The following is a 17602-nucleotide window of genomic DNA, read 5'->3' as shown; positions in this document are numbered from 1 at the left end:
AATTTGATGTTATTTTAATATATACACTGCTCAAAAAAATAAAGGGAACACTAAAATAACACATCCTAGATCTGAATGAATGAAATAATCTTATTAAATACTTTTTTCTTTACATAGTTGAATGTGCTGACAACAAAATCACACAAAAATAATCAATGGAAATCCAATTTATCAACCCATGGAGGTCTGGATTTGGAGTCTCACTCAAAATTAAAGTGGAAAACCACACTACAGGCTGATCCAACTTTGATGTAATGTCCTTAAAACAAGTCAAAATGAGGCTCAGTAGTGTGTGTGGCCTCCAAGTGCCTGAATGACCTCCCTACAACGCCTGGGCATGCTCTTGATGAGGTGGCGGATGGTCTCCTGAGGGATCTCCTCCCAGACCTGGACTAAAGCAACCGCCAACTCCTGGACAGTCTGTGGTGCAACGTGGTGTTGGTGGATGGAGCGAGACATGATGTCCCAGATGTGCTCAATTGGATTCAGGTCTGGGGAATGGGCGGGCCAGTCCATAGCATCAATGCCTTCCTCTTGCAGGAACTGCTGACACACTCCAGCCACTTGAGGTCTAGCATTGTCTTGCATTAGGAGGAACCCAGGGCCAACCGCACCAGCATATGGTCTCACAAGGGGTCTGAGGATCTCATCTCGGTACCTAATGGCAGTCAGGCTACCTCTGGTGAGCACATGGAGGGCTGTGCGGCCCCCCAAAGAAATGCCACACCATGACTGACCCACTGCCAAACCGGTCATGCTGGAGGATGTTGCAGGCAGCAGATTGTTCTCCACGGCGTCTCCAGACTCTGTCACATGTGCTCAGTGTGAACCTGCTTTCATCTGTGAAGAGCACAGGGCGCCAGTGGCGAATTTGCCAATCTTGGTGTTCTCTGGCAAATGCCAAACGTCCTGCACGGTGTTGGGCTGTAAGCACAACCCCCACCTGTGGACATCGGGCCCTCATACCACCCTCATGGAGTCTGTTTCTGACCGTTTGAGCAGACACATGCACATTTGTGGCCTGCTGGAGGTCATTTTGCAGGGCTCTGGCAGTGCTTCTCCTGCTCCTCCTTGCACAAAGGCGGAGGTAGCGGTCCTGCTGCTGGGTTGCCCTCCTACGGCCTCCTCCACGTCTCCTGATGTACTGGCCTGTCTCCTGGTAGCGCCTCCATGCTCTGGACATGACGCTGACAGACACAGCAAACCTTCTTGCCACAGCTCGCATTGATGTGCCATCCTGGATGAGCTGCACTACCTGAGCCACTTGTGTGGGTTGTAGACTCTGTCTCATGCTACCACTAGAGTGAAAGCACCGCCAGCATTCAAAAGTGACCAAAACATCAGCCAGGAAGCATAGGAACTGAGAAGTGGTCTGTGGTCACCACCTGCAGAACCACTCCTTTATTGGGGGTGTCTTGCTAATTGCCTATAATTTTCACCTGTTGTCTATTCCATTTGCACAACAGCATGTGAAATTTGTTGTCAATCGGTGTTGCTTCCTAAGTGGATAGTTTGATTTCACAGAAGTGTGATTGACTTGGAGTTACATTGTGTTGTTTAAGTGTTCCCTTTATTTTTTTGGAGCAATGTATGTATGTATGTATGTATGTATGTATGTATACCCCCTCTGTATGATGTGTAGTTAATGGTTTGGCAGCGTGCTGTGTGGAGTCGGTCTCTACACCCCTGCTGTTACTGCACCGCTACAAGACAGATGGATACACTACTAATGCCCCCAAGGAGGTCCATTTGTCTTAATGTGTTTGTCTTCCCCACTCTCTCCCCTTTCTCTCTTTCTCTGCCTTTTCTCTCTTTCTCTAAATTTTCTCTCCCTTTTCTCTCTTTCTCTACATTTTCTCTTTCTCTCTCTTTCTCTCTCTTTCTCTCCCTTTTCTCTCTTTCGCTCTCTCGCTCTGCCGCGCTTTGTTAAAGCATTGATAAAATGTAACCCCTTCTCTCTCCCCAGCATCGACAAGGTGTCCAAGGTGGCGTCGCCGGTGCTGGTGATCCACGGCACGGAGGATGAGGTGATCGACTTCTCGCACGGCCTGGCTATGTACGAGCGCTGCCCGCGTGCCGTGGAGCCCCTGTGGGTGGAGGGCGCCGGGCACAACGACATCGAGCTCTACGCCCAGTACTTGGAGCGACTCAAGCAGTTCATCTCCATCGAGCTGCCCACATCCTGATCTCCCTTGGCCTCCTCCACTAAAACCTAGAGGGGGGCTGCGTATCGAGTCTAAAATGGCTTCCTTTTTTCTTTCCTTGATCTCTGCAGAGAGAAGTGGATTGGTGGAAATTTGATACCTGAAATCCACCATGTTGGTTTGTATTGTTTATCGGTACAGATGTTGGAGAGGAGGGGAGGAAGTGTTGAGATGCTTTCCGCAGGGCTTAACCAGGTCAGGCTGAGCTGAGCCAGGCCAAGGCATCCCCGGCGCTCATATGTGGACAGGTCTCTTTGCCAAGGAGCTAGGGCCCGCTCAGTATATGCACTTGCTCTTCAATCTGGATCTCGATTTGATTCTCCTCTCTCTCTCTGTCTCTCTCTCTCTCTGTCTCTCTGTCTCTCTCTCTGTCTGTCTGTCTCTCTGTCTGTCTGTCTGTCTGTCTCTCTGTCTGTCTCTCTGTCTGTCTGTCTGTCTGTCTCTCTGTCTGTCTGTCTGTCTGTCTGTGATAAATTCCATCTGCGATCTTGTTCTCTCTATTTCATCTGTTTCTCTGTCTTTTATGCTCATGATTGATTGACTTTGTATTTTATACCTGATGAAGAACAATCTGTTTTGCACCTCAGATACATGATTGATGTTCTTGCTTGTTTGTTTTTGTTTAAAATCGTTTTGTCTTTTTTTTTCATTTAGGGTGAATTCAAACGAATGCACTTTTATTGTGCAGATATTTTCAGGTAATCAAACTATGTTTTTTGTTATCTTATTGACATTCCATGTGTTTCACAACACAGAGAAACTCATTCCCATCTTGTTTTCAAGGCCAGTGTGTGTGACCGTGTGAGAGATGGGTGTGGTTGAAAAACGTCATTACCCAGCTCACCCCTGGGTGTCTCACATCTGTAACAGTGCTCTTGTTAACTGGAGGTCATGTGGAAAGGAGGGCCAGGTGTTTTTCCTCAACTGGGGTTTTCAGTGAGGGACACCACCTGACCCTAATGATGACACTAGGCCATGTATCAAATAAAAACACACCTACAATGTACTGTAATTGAACCTGTGTCCCAGGACAGAATCAGCCCCTGACCTCGCGGCCTGGATTTGAACACCCCTATGCAGAATCCCAAATCAACCCCAAGCCAGAACTGTCTCTAGATGACACCTGATCAACCCCGAGCCAGTACTGTCTCTAGACACACCTGATCAACCCCTAGCCAGTACTGTCTCTAGACACACCTGATCAACCCCTAGCCAGTACTGTCTCTAGATGACACCTGATCAACCCCTAGCCAGTACTGTCTCTAGATGACACCTGATCAACCCCTAGCCAGTACTGTCTCTAGATGACACCTGATCAACCCCTAGCCAGTACTGTCTCTAGATGACACCTGATCAACCCCTAGCCAGTACTGTCTCTAGATGACACCTGATCAACCCCTAGCCAGTACTGTCTCTAGATGACACCTGATCAACCCCTAGCCAGTACTGTCTCTAGACATACCTGATCAACCCCTAGCCAGTACTGTCTCAAGACACACCTGATCAACCCCTAGCCAGTACTGTCTCTAGACACACCTGATCAACCCCTAGCCAGTACTGTCTCTAGATGACACCTGATCAACCCCTAGCCAGTACTGTCTCTAGATGACACCTGATCAACCCCTAGCCAGTACTGTCTCTAGATGACACCTGATCAACCCCTAGCCAGTACTGTCTCTAGATGACACCTGATCAACCCCTAGCCAGTACTGTCTCAAGACACACCTGATCAACCCCTAGCCAGTACTGTCTCTAGATGACACCTGATCAACCCCTAGCCAGTACTGTCTCTAGATGACACCTGATCAACCCCTAGCCAGTACTGTCTCTAGATGACACCTGATCAACCCCTAGCCAGTACTGTCTCTAGACACACCTGGTCAACCCCTAGCTAGTACTGTCTCTAGACACACCTGATCAACCCCTAGCCAGTACTGTCTCTAGATGACACCTGATCAACCCCTAGCCAGTACTGTCTCTAGACACACCTGATCAACCCCTAGCCAGTACTGTCTCTAGATGACACCTGATCAACCCCTAGCCAGTACTGTCTCTAGATGACACCTGATCAACCCCTAGCCAGTACTGTCTCTAGATGACACCTGATCAACCCCTAGCCAGTACTGTCTCTAGATGACACCTGATCAACCCCTAGCCAGTACTGTCTCTAGACACACCTGATCAACCCCTAGCCAGTACTGTCTCTAGACACACCTGATCAACCCCTAGCCAGTACTGTCTCTAGACACACCTGATCAACCCCTAGCCAGTACTGTCTCTAGATGACACCTGATCAACCCCTAGCCAGTACTGTCTCTAGATGACACCTGATCAACCCCTAGCCAGTACTGTCTCAAGACACACCTGATCAACCCCTAGCCAGTACTGTCTCTAGATGACACCTGATCAACCCCTAGCCAGTACTGTCTCTAGACACACCTGATCAACCCCTAGCCAGTACTGTCTCTAGATGACACCTGATCAACCCCTAGCCAGTACTGTCTCTAGACACATCTGATCAACCCCTAGCCAGTACTGTCTCTAGACACACCTGATCAACCCCTAGCCAGTACTGTCTCTAGATGACACCTGATCAACCCCTAGCCAGTACTGTCTCTAGATGACACCTGATCAACTCCTAGCCAGTACTGTCTCAAGATGACACCTGTAGATCTGAAAGGAGCAGATTTAAGCGGTATTCATGTTTTTCTGCCTTGCTTTTCAGAGGATTTTTTTTACCATATTGCTAAGACCTATCCATTCATTTCAGATCTAGAGGTATGCCTTGGGCGTAGGAGTTGATTTGGGATTCGGCACCAGTGTAGATGTTTTTCTTCAGAAGTTTTCCATGAAGCCATTTTGTTCGTCTGTTTAAAATTAAGATTGTGTTTAACGTAAATGCTTTGGGTTGCTTTTTAGCAGTATGTATCTGTTCCTTTCATTTCAACACTACAAATAAAGCCTTAAGTCTGTGGACATTTCACCCTAACATTCCTGTCGACTTGAGTTGGGGAGTCTCATGGTCTGCAGGGGGACTGACTGCTGCTATCGGTTCGGTTGGAGGAATCTTCTCAATCACTGTGAAAAGATGTTTTTGGGGTAATACTGATCAAAAAGGTACTTCACCTAATGCAATCTCAATGAGTCTTCACATGTAGATGAGAGATTTTTGAGCCATCTCACCACCTTTTGCAGATTCTGGCTATATCCCTTTTTCCTGGGGGTAAGGGGGGATTCCCCCCCCCAACAGACCCCTTCCCTGCTCCCCATCTCGTTCCACTCCAAAGAACTCTGCAAGTGTCACCAAGACTACGTTTTGGAAGAAACACTGCATGCAAACAACTTTTCATAAAGGACATTTTGAGTGTAGAGAGTGAAGAAGCCAGAGGAATAACTGGGTTGAAGTATTCTGCAGATGTTCTCAGCTGGAAAAAGAGAAACACTACACTGCTCACAGTGTCCTTTTCGAAGGAGGAGGTATAATTGAAGGATATGTACGTAGCAACTTGTGATTAACGTTTTGACTGACCAGTGTATTGCTGTGTGGTGATGGCTGTATTTTGCGGTCGTGGTTGGGTTTTCGTGTGATGAGTAAAAGATTCTAGTGTTTTCTCGTCATAACTTACTAAGGGGCCTATGTTTTGACAGCGAGCCCTTTAACTTAACATCTAGTTTTTTCTGCTTGTCTTTTAAAAAAAATGAAAAACTGCTTTAGTCCCATTTTATTGTTTTGATACTGACATTTTTACAATGTTATTTTCCAGTAAATGTTGATAGATTTACACTCTAATGCTGGTTTGTCAGAACCATATGTAATGTATCTATATATCCTCTATACATAATATAAAACATTGATTTAAGGGCTATTCTAGCCTACTTGAGTTTAACACTGGAGTCACAGTATGCAAATCTAATGCATAAAAAAACTAGTGGGTACAGAGGTTTATTAGTGTTAAACTGACAAAGAAAAAGCCTTAAATGTGCCGTGCTACAGATTGTCATTCATGTTGGCTGTGTTGCTTTCAGGCAACACGGTGGATGTTTTAATGCTTAATGGAATAAAGAATGCATGGAATTACATATACTAGTCTGTTCTATTGTTTTTAAACGTATTATCTCGGTCTTCTACTGTGCTGATGTTCCTGTCAATGTTCTAGCATCCATGAAGGACCATTTATTTGTACTTTATTTTACACCTGAGTAAATGAGGGATACAAGGTATTTTGAAAGCAGTTGCTTCCACACAGATGTGGTTCCTGAGTTAATTAAGCAATTAACATCCCATCATGCGTAGGGTCATGGATAATAATGCCCAGTTGATTATTATTTTGTCTACCATGGCTAGAAGTGATCTGTGACTTTGAAAGAGAGGTCTCAAAGGAGCATAGGGGCTTTAAAGGTTGTGTGTGTCTGTCACCAGATCTCAACCCAATTGAACACTTATGGGTGCAACTCTATATTAGGAAGGTGTTTTTAGAGGCTAGTCATGCGTTGCTCAGTTTACTAAACTCTCGTTGAATTATCACCTCCATGGTAGCCTGGGATAGTAAGCTTTATAGCTAGTTACTAGCTTTATTATAGTTACAGTATATCGGGTGGCAGGTAGCCTAGTGGTTAGGGGTGTTGGGCCAGCAACTGAAAGGTCGCTGGTTCGAATCCCAGAGCCGACTAGGTGAAAACTCGGTCTGTGTCCATGAGCAAGGCTCTTAACCCTAATTGCTCCTGTAAGTCTCTGGTTAAGTGACTTGCTAATCTGCTAAAATGACATAAAATACAGGGTACTGTAGGTTATAGGCAATACTCTTTCAGTGTTAAGAAATCTCTGTAGTCCAAGGATGGCGAGGGGAAACTTGAAGCCTCTTGTGAGAGTGTACACTGGCCAGCTGCCAGGCTTAGAAATCTCTAGTCCAGGGATGGCGAGGGGAAACTTGAAGCCTCTTGTGAGAGTGTACACTGGCCAGCTGCCAGGCTTAGGGGCTCCAGGTGAGGAAGGGGAGGTGAACCAACAACCTGTTTTACATGTCTGGGTGTCTGCCTGGAGGCTGGGGTCTGGGGCAGTGTACAGACAAAGATATGTGTTATTGAGGTGTTTACCTGATATGACTGTAGCCATCTGGGGTCTGAAGCCTTATGATAGCTACTATACAGTGCATATGAAGGATTGGTCCTTGGAGCCGAATAGCAGTGTTTTCCTCTAATTGAAGAGGGAGCCGGATTGGTATGACTATGTTGCGTCTACATACTGTACAGAGCCACTTGTTAAAAAGTTTCATTTGTGTGGTGTGGTGGCAGCAAGCACAATTGAAAGTTAGAAGAAAATCGAACATAAAAAGGACAAGTGAGTTTTCATATCAAAGTCCCAAGATGTGAGAATTCACTGTAGAACTTCAGGAATGTATTACATTTGCATTGTGGATCATGATCAAGCACGTTGACACTTGATCTGAGAAAACACTAGCCATCCAGTGGACCCAAGCACTGCAACAACTATGTTTAAACAAGCACTGCAACAACTGCGTTTAAACAAGCACTGCAATAACTACGTTTAAACAAGCACTGCAATAACTACGTTTAAACAAGCACTGCAACAACTACGTTTAAACAAGCACTGCAACAACTACGTTTAAACAAGCACTGCAACAACTACGTTTAAACAAGCACTGCAACAACTACGTTTAAACAAGCACTGCAACAACTACGTTTAAACAAGCACTGCAATAACTACGTTTAAACAAGCACTGCAACAACTACGTTTAAACAAGCACTGCAACAACTACGTTTAAACAAGCACTGCAACAACTACATTTAAACAAGCACTGCAACAACTACGTTTAAACAAGCACTGCAACAACTACGTTTAAACAAGCACTGCAATAACTACGTTTAAACAAGCACTGCAACAACTACGTTTAAACAAGCACTGCAATAACTACGTTTAAACAAGCACTGCAATAACTACGTTTAAACAAGCACTGCAATAACTACGTTTAAACAAGCACTGCAACAACTACGTTTAAACAAGCACTGCAATAACTATGTTTAAACAAGCACTGCAATAACTACGTTTAAACAAGCACTGCAATAACTATGTTTAAACAAGCACTGCAATAACTACGTTTAAACAAGCACTGCAACAACTACGTTTAAACAAGCACTGAAATAACTACGTTTAAACAAGCACTGCAACAACTACGTTTAAACAAGCACTGCAACAACTATGTTTAAACAAGCACTGCAACAACTACGTTTAAACAAGCACTGCAACAACTATGTTTAAACAAGCACTGCAATAACTACGTTTAAACAAGCACTGTAACAACTACGTTTAAACAAGCACTGCAACAACTACGTTTAAACAAGCACTGCAATAACTACGTTTAAACAAGCACTGCAACAACTACGTTTAAACAAGCACTGCAACAACTACGTTTAAACAAGCACTGCAACAACTACGTTTAAACAAGCACTGCAACAACTACGTTTAAACAAAGGCATTTGTAGTTAAGATAAATAAACTAAATACACATATGGGTAATTCCACGGTTACAGAGGGATGTTGAGACTCTGACTTTTCACTTTAAAATGTATGCCAAACAAAAAACAATGATTGCAAAGAGCAGTGCAGATGTAAAAGGTTGGTAACAGAATGACTGCACCAACAGCACAAACGGTCATTCTGTTACCAACCTTTGCATCTGCACTGTTATACGAGTAAATGTGTTTTTGTAAAATGTTCAGTGTAAGTTAAAAGTTGTCAAGTTGAATGTCTGTAACTTTGCGGTCATTGGGTTTTGTTTGGCATACATTTTAAAGTGCAAAAATCTGAGTTTCAACGTCACTCTGTCACTCTCATATCTAAAGACAAGCTCTGTAGCTGCAGTGATCTATTGAAATGTCCTTACTACTCTCTCCTCCTCTCCCTCTCACTCCCTCACTTGCTCGCTATACCATCCCCAAACTAAAGTAGCAGCACAAACATCAAGTTAAATGTAATCATCCCATGCAGATTTTACTGCTCAAGTCCTTCAGTAATCAACGTGTAGGCTAATGAAATATTTAGTGTAATTCCAGCATTCCTCAGATAATGCCAGAAATCTACAAGGATTATTTAGTAGGAAATGACTGATTAACCAGCTAATCCATTTCTGGCTCTTGATAGATTTAAGTGATCCTTTAACCACAGGTTTATGATCAGTTGATCATCCCCACATTTGAACTTGAAGTTAATTTCTCTTAGAGGTCATGGGCTGGTCACATCCGTACTGTACATGACGTGTGAGACGTGGAAAAGGTTTGGATGTGTGGTAGGGTGATTAAGGTTCCTGTGAACATTTTTCCCTGGCGCAAGACAATGACCCTGGCTGGCTGTTTCCTCAGACCATCTTCCTCACTGGGAATTCTGTAATTCCCACACTCAGCTGGAATGAACACAGATTATGCACACTTCCCCATAGACATAGACACAAAGACATACACACTCACCTCTTGAAAGATTTACAGAGACACATTTTCCACAAACGCACTCACACACACTCCCAGATACCCACACACGTCCTGAAACAGACAGACATCCCACAGCCCACCAAATCCCATGGGCATCCTCAACTAATAATGTAATGTCAAGCCTGAGCAGTGAGTTGTCCACAACCCTCAAGTCACGTTCTATCTTCAGGGGAAACGTAACAGGCTTTCAGCCTGAGCAGGTTACTAACCTTCATAGAAGAGTGAGTCTAATGATTAAACTGTAGTGCTTGGGTTTCCTTTTGTTCTAGTAATCTAACATTTTTAGACATCCTATTGATTTATCTGTTTTCTTTGAGTTTCTGGCGATTACCCTGAAACTTCTGAAGCAACATCGACCTGAGGGAGTGCACCATCCAGGTTCCTGAGGAGATATTGAGGAGAAGATGGGGATGGATCGTCTACACCCTCCGAAAGGCCCCCTTCATCCCCACCGGGCATAGACATGCTCTATCCTGGAGCCCACAAGGCCCCTCCATCCCCACCGGGCATAGACATGCTCTATCCTGGAGCCCACAAGGCTCCTCCATCCCCACCAGGCATAGACATGCTCTATCCTGGAGCCCACAAGGCCCCTCCATCCCCACCGGGCATAGACATGCTCTATCCTGGAGCCCACAAGGCTCCTCCATCCCCACCGGGCATAGACATGCTCTATCCTGGAGCCCACAAGGCCCCTCCATCCCCACCGGGCATAGATATGCTCTATCCTGGAGCCCACAAGGCCCCTCCATCCCCACCGGGCATAGATATGCTCTATCCTGGAGCCCACAAGGCCCCTCCATCCCCACCGGGCATAGACATGCTCTATCCTGGAGCCCACAAGGCTCCTCCATCCCCACCGGGCATAGACATGCTCTATCCTTGAGCCCACAAGGCCCCTCCATCCCCACCGGGCATAGACATGCTCTATCCTGGAGCCCACAAGGGAAACGGAATAGAGCACGCCCACACTGTAGGTGGGAGCTTGAGGCAATAGAGAATCCTGGAGAATCCTGGAGGCTGGAGAATCCCAATAGAGAATCCTGGAGGCTGGAGAGGTACTTACTTAGGAACTAACAGGATTAGGTACAATGTGGAACATAAGGCTTCCACAAGACAGAACTACTTGGAGATGGTGTTCCATGACAGACCACAGCCCTTCATCTCCTTTTTCACCGTAATTCTCCAGGTTTCCTTTTAGTCTGGACATAAGTACCTGAAGAAGAAGTGGGATTAGAGTTGACACATTTCAGTACCTTTCCCAAAGTTCCCAGATGTTCCAGAAATCCCAGTTGGAAGATCAGCAGGAAATCCAGAATCCTCCAACCAGGATTTCTGGAAAACCTAGGAATTAGTGAAAATTGCATACATTATGCAACCCTACATGGGATGGAGAGGAGTCATCGAAGTCCTATGCTCCCTGCAGGAGTGATGAGCATGTAACGTAATTTCAATGTTCTTCCACTTTGTTGTATGTGTAGTAGTCAGATTTTTCCCAGTATACTTCCTTTAGCTTGTGGATATAAATCCAATAACATATTGTTGATGTGGACAGTCTTTCCTAATGTATTTAGGTATTACACTACACACGAGCACACGCTCTAGCGTACCTACCGAGAAACAAGTTGGAAAAACTCAACTCTATCAATGAACAGTGAGGGGTTCTTCCACCTTGAAGTAGTTGTCAATGACAGTAACACTAAGGTGTATTCAAAGCATGCATGTCTCACTGCTAAGCCATTCTCTGCTCTCTTTCACTCCATCTTGCCTTCCTCTCTATCTCACCTGCTCTCTCTCCTCTCTCCCTGTCTTCTCTTTCCGTCTCACTCCTCCTTCTCTTTCCCTGTCTTACCCCTCCCTCTCTCTCCCTGTCTCACCCCTCCCTCTCTCTCCCCTTCTAACCCCTCCCTCTCTCTCCCTGTCTCACCCCTCCCTCTCTCTCCCCTTCTAACCCCTCCCTCTCTCTCCCCGTCTCACCTCTCTCCCTCTCACCCCTCCCCCTCTCTCCCTGTCTCACCCCTCCTCTTTGTTACAGCATTGATAACGTTTTCAGCCTTCATTATCCCAATTCCTTACAATTCTGAAGATAGACCGCTACTGGCACACACTCACCCCGTGTCTCAGCTGATGGAGGTCATTGTAGAGGAAATGGAAGTCCTCTCCTGGAACTGGCCTCACACTGAGGGAGTTCCTAACAACTGTGGAACAGGCCTCACACTGAGGGAGTTCCTGACAACTGTGGAACAGGCCTCACACTGAGGGAGTTCCTGACAACTGTGGAACAGGCCTCACACTGAGGGAGTTCCTGACAACTGTTGATTGTTGTCAGGTGGTTGAAGGTATCCCTCTAGTGGTGCGGGGGCTGTGCTTTGGCAAAGTGGGTGGGGTTATATCCTTCCTGTTTGGCCCTGTCTGGGGGTATCATCGGATGGGGCCATAGTGTCTCCTGACCCCTCCTGTCTCAGCCTCCAGTATTTATGCTGCAGTAGTTTATGTGTCGGGGGGCTAGGGTCAGTTTGTTATATCTGGAGTATTTCTCCTGTCTTATCCAGTGTCCTGTGTGAATTTAAGTATGCTCTCTCTAATTCTCTCTTTCTCTCTTTCTCTCTCTCTCTCTCTCTCTCTCTCTCGGAGGACCTGAGCCCTAGGACCATGCCTCAAGACTACCTGACATGATGACTCCTTGCTGTCCCCAGTCCACCTGGCTGTGCTGCTGCTCCAGTTTCAACTGTTCTGCCTGTGGCTATAGAACCCTGACCTGTTCACCGGACGTGCTACCTGTCCCAGACCTGCTGTTTTCAACTCTCTAGAGACAGCAGGAGCGGCAGAGATACTCTCAATGATTGGCTATGAAAAGCCAACTGACATTTACTCTTGAGGTGCTGACTTGTTGCACCCTCGACAACTACTATGATTATTATTATTTGACCATGCTGGTCATTTATGAACATTTGAACATCTTGGCCATGTTCTGTTATAATCTCCACCCGGCACAGCCAGAAGAGGACTGGCCACCCCTCATAGCCTGGTTCCTCTCTAGGTTTCTTCCTAGCTTTTGGCCTTTCTAGGAAGTTTTTCCTAGCCACCGTGCTTCTACACCTGCATTGCTTGCTGTTTGGGGTTTTAGGCTGGGTTTCTGTATAGCACTTTGAGATATCAGCTGATGTAAGAAGGGCTATATAAATACATTTGATTTGATTTGATCAGGCCTCACTCTAAGGGAGTTCCTGACAACTGTTGATCAGGCCTCACACTGAGGGAGTTCCTGACAACTGTTGATCAGGCCTCACTCTAAGGGAGTTTCTGACAACTGTTGATCAGGCCTCACACTGAGGGAGTTCCTGACAACTGTTGATCAGGCCTCACACTGAGGGAGTTCCTGACAACTGTTGATCAGGCCTCACACTGAGGGAGTTCCTGACAACTGTTGATCAGGTCTGACACTGAGGGAGTTCCTGACAACTGTTGATCAGGCCTCACACTGAGGGAGTTCCTGACAACTGTTGATCAGGCCTCACTCTGAGGGAGTTTCTGACAACTGTTGATCAGGCCTCACACTGAGGGAGTTCCTGACAACTGTTGATCAGGCCTCACACTGAGGGAGTTCCTGACAACTGTTGATCAGGCCTCACACTGAGGGAGTTCCTGACAACTGTTGATCAGGCCTCACCCTGAGGGAGTTCCTGACAACTGTTGATCAGGCCTCACCCTGAGGGAGTTCCTGAGAACTTTGGAGCAGGAGCTCCCTATCTGACATGCTTTCCAAAAATGTGGAACGCACTCACTGACTCAGTTGTTTTCTATAGCAACACAACACACTGCCAGAGGAGGGTTGGTCGGAGGGAAGGAGAGGGAGGCCGATCTTACTTTGCTACCTGACTACCTTACGGTTTTTACTTTTTCATTACCGTATATTTTTAGTTTTTCCCTCACTCAACCTTTTTCATTCAACTTTTTCACCCCGGAGGTTTTATCTGGACATGGTTCGTCAGGACTTCAAACAGCCGAAGCTAAGTAACATTAACATGATGCTTTCTAATTGCAGTCGTTGTACTTATAATATACAGGAGAACGATCGCCTTACGGCAAGGATAGCTGTGCTGCAAGCCCAGCTTCAGACGCAATCGTTAGGCAAGGGTAATTTCAGTGTAGGAAAGGATGAAACGGCGTCTGTGCCACCAGTAAGTACAGATAGTAACGTTAGTATAAACCCCCTCGCACGGTCCCCGCAGCCAGACAACTTTCTCGTGGCTTCTGGAGGGAAATGCTGTAGGAATGCTCAACCGGTGTCACTTATTCAGCCGACAGAAACTTTCAACCGGTTCTCCCCATTAAGCGAGTCGGAGTCGGAGGCCGAAACTTCTCTGGTCTCTGCTCCTCCTGTTGTGGGGTCTGAGACGCCGAAGGCTCCCACCGTTAGCTCTGACAAATTGAAAACCCTAGTCATTGGCGACTCCATTACCCGCAGTATTAGACTTAAAACGAATGATCCAGTGATCATACACTGTTTACCAGGGGGCAGGGCTACCGACGTTAAGGCTAATCTAAAGACGGTGCTGGCTAAAGCTAAAACTGGCGAGTGTAGAGAGTATAGAGATATTGTTATCCACGTCGGCACCAACGATGTTAGGATGAAACAGTCAGAGGTCACCAAGCGCAACATTGCTTCAGCGTGTAAATCAGCTAGAAAGATGTGTCGGCATCGATTAATTGTCTCTGGCCCCCTCCCAGTTAGGGGGAGTGATGAGCTCTACAGCAGAGTCTCACAACTCAATCGCTGGTTGAAAACTGTGTTCTGCCCCTCCCAAAAGATAGAATTTGTAGATAATTGGCCCTCTTTCTGGGACTCACCCACAAACAGGACCAAGCCTGGCCTGTTGAGGAGTGATGGACTCCATCCTAGCTGGAGGGGTGCTCTCATCTTATCTACGAACATAGACAGGGCTCTAACTCCTCTAGCTCCACAATGAAATAGGGTGCAGGCCAGGCAGCAGGCTGTTAGCCAGCCTGCCAGCTTAGTGGAGTCTGCCACTAGCACAGTCAGTGTAGTCAGCTCAGCTTTCCCCATTGAGACCGTGTCTGTGCCTCGATCTAGGTTGGGCAAAATTAAAGATGGCGGTGTTCGCTTTAGCAATCTTACTAGTATAAAGACCTCCTCCATTCCTGCCATTATTGAAAGAGATTGTGATACCTCACATCTCAAAATTGGGTTACTTAATCTTAGATCCCTCACTTCCAAGGCAGTTATAGTCAATGAACTAATCACTGATCATAATCTTGATGTGATTGGCCTGACTGAAACATGGCTTAAGCCTGATGAATTTACTGTGTTAAATGAGGCCTCACCCCCTGGTTACACTAGTGACCATACCCCCCGTGCATCCGGCAAAGGCGGAGGTGTTGCTAACATTTATGATAGCAAATTTCAATTTACAAAAAATAATAATAATGATGTTTTCGTCTTTTGAGCTTCTAGTCATGAAATCTATGCAGCCTACTCACTCACTTTTTATAGCTACTGTTTACAGGCCTCCTGGGCCATATGCAGTGTTCCTCACTGAGTTCCCTTGAATTCCTATCGGATCTTGTAGTCATAACAGATAATATTCTAAGTTTTGGTGACTTTAACATTCACATGGAAAAGTCCACAGACCCACTCCAAAAGGCTTTCGGCGCCATCATCGACTCAGTGGGTTTTGTCCAACATGTCTCAGGACCTACTCACTGCCACAGTCATACTCTGGACCTAGTTTTGTCCCATGGAATAAATGTGGTGGATCTTAATGCTTTTCCTCATAATCCTGGATTATCGGACCACCATTTTATTGCGTTTGCAATTGCAACAAATAATCTGCTCAGACCCCAACCAAGGAGCGTTAAAAGTCGTGCTATAAATCCTCAGACAAACCAAAATTCCTTGATGCCCTTCCAGACTCCCTCTGCCTACCCAAGGACATCAAAGGACAATACCCTAGATGCAGTTGCACCCCTAAAAACTAAAAACATCTGTCATAAGAAACTAGCTCCCTGGTATACAGAAAATACACGAGCTCTGAAGCAAGCTTCCAGAAAATTGGAACGGAAATGGCGCCACACCAAACTGGAAGTCTTCCGACTAGCTTGGAAAGACAGTACCGTGCAGTATCGAAGAGCCCTCACTGCTGCTCGATCATCCTATTTTTCCAACTTAATTGAGGAAAATAAGAACAATCCGAAATGTCTTTTTGATACTGTCGCAAAGCTAACTAAAAAGCAGCATTTGCAAATGGAGGATGGCTTTCACTTCAGCAGTAATAAATTTATGAACTTCTTTGAGGAAAAGATCATGATCATTAGAAAGCAAATTACGGACTCCTCTTTAAATCTGCGTATTCCTCCAAAGCTCCATTGTCCTGAGTCTGCACAACTCTGCCAGGACCTAGGATCAAGGGAGATACTAAAGCGTTTTAGTACTATATCTCTTGACACAATGATGAAAATAATCATGGCCTCTAAACCCTCAAGCTGCATACTGGACCCTATTCCAACTAAACTACTGAAAGAGCTGCTTCCTGTGCTTGGCCCTCCTATGTTGAACATAATAAACGGCTCTCTATCCACCGGATGTGTACCAAGCTCACTAAAAGTGGCAGTAATAAAGCCTCTCTTGAAAAAGCCGAATCTTGACCCAGAAATTATAAAAAACTATCGGCCTATATCGAATCTTCCATTCCTCTCAAAAATGTTAGAAAAAGCTGTTGCGCAGCAACTCACTGCCTTCCTGAAGACAAACAATGTATACGAAACGCTTCAGTCTGGTTTTAGACCCCATCATAGCACTGAGACTGCACTTGTGAAGGTGGTAAATGACCTTTTAATGACGTCAGACCGAGGCTCTGCATCTGTCCTCGTGCTCCTAGATCTTAGTGCTGCTTTTGATACCATCAACCACCACATTCTTTTGGAGAGATTGGAAACCCAAATTGGTCTACATGGACAAGTTCTGGCCTGGTTTAGATCTTATCTGTCGGAAAGATATCAGTTTGTCTCTGTGAATGGTTTGTCCTCTGACAAATCAATTGTAAATTTCGGTGTTCCTCAAGGTTCCGTTTTAGGACCACTATTGTTTTCACTATATATTTTACCTCTTGGGGATGTCATTCGAAAACATAATGTTAAATTTCACTGCTATGCGGACGACACACAGCTGTACATTTCAATGAAACAAGGTGAAGCCCCAAAACTGCCCTCGCTAGAAGCCTGTGTTTCAGACATAAAGAAGTGGATGGCTGCAAACGTTCTACTTTTAAACTCGGACAAAACAGAGATGCTTGTTCTAGGTCCCAAGAAACAAAGAGATCTTCTGTTGAATCTGACAATTAATCTGGATGGTTGTACAGTCGTCTCAAATAAAACTGTGAAGGACCTCGGCGTTACTCTGTACCCTGATCTCTCTTTTGAAGAACATATCAAGACTGTTTCAAGGACAGCTTTTTTCCATCTACGTAACATTGCAAAAATCAGAAACTTTCTGTCCAAAAATGATGCAGAAAAATTAATCCATGCTTTTGTTACTTCTAGGCTGGACTACTGCAATGCTCTACTTTCCGGCTACCCGGATTAAGCACTAAACAAACTTCAGTTAGTGCTAAATACGGCTGCTAGAATCCTGACTAGAACCAAAAAATGTCATCATATTACTTCAGTGCTACCCTCCCTACACTGGCTTCCTGTTAAGGCAAGGGCTGATTTCAAGGTTTTACTGCTAACCTACAAAGCATTACATGGGCTTGCTCCTACCTATCTTTCCGATTTGGTCCTGCGGTACATACCTACACGTACGCTACGGTCACAAGACGCAGGCCTCCTAATTGTCCCTAGAATTTCTAAGCAAACGGCTGGAGGTAGGGCTTTCT

At 45.5% G+C, this 17602-nt stretch overlaps 1 protein-coding gene and 1 pseudogene across 1 annotated transcript in view; both read left to right on the top strand.

Moving 5' to 3' along the window:
* The window catches only part of LOC115203444 (alpha/beta hydrolase domain-containing protein 17C), a 39951-nt gene extending 33665 nt beyond the window's left edge, over window positions 1–6286 (top strand). The window contains exon 3 of the mRNA XM_029768129.1: window positions 1967–6286. Within this exon, the coding sequence (XP_029623989.1) occupies window positions 1967–2186 (220 nt within the window). The 3' untranslated portion in view covers window positions 2187–6286. The remainder of the gene's footprint in view (window positions 1–1966) is intronic.
* A 4343-nt stretch (window positions 6287–10629) lies between these two features.
* LOC115202530 (toll-like receptor 13) overlaps window positions 10630–17602 on the top strand; it is a 61864-nt pseudogene continuing 54891 nt past the window's right edge.

This window comes from Salmo trutta, chromosome 12 (genome assembly GCF_901001165.1).
Source record: "Salmo trutta chromosome 12, fSalTru1.1, whole genome shotgun sequence".
Taxonomy (NCBI): domain Eukaryota; kingdom Metazoa; phylum Chordata; class Actinopteri; order Salmoniformes; family Salmonidae; genus Salmo; species Salmo trutta.
Note: the sequence above shows the minus strand (reverse complement) of the source record. Positions and strands in the feature narration are given on the sequence as shown.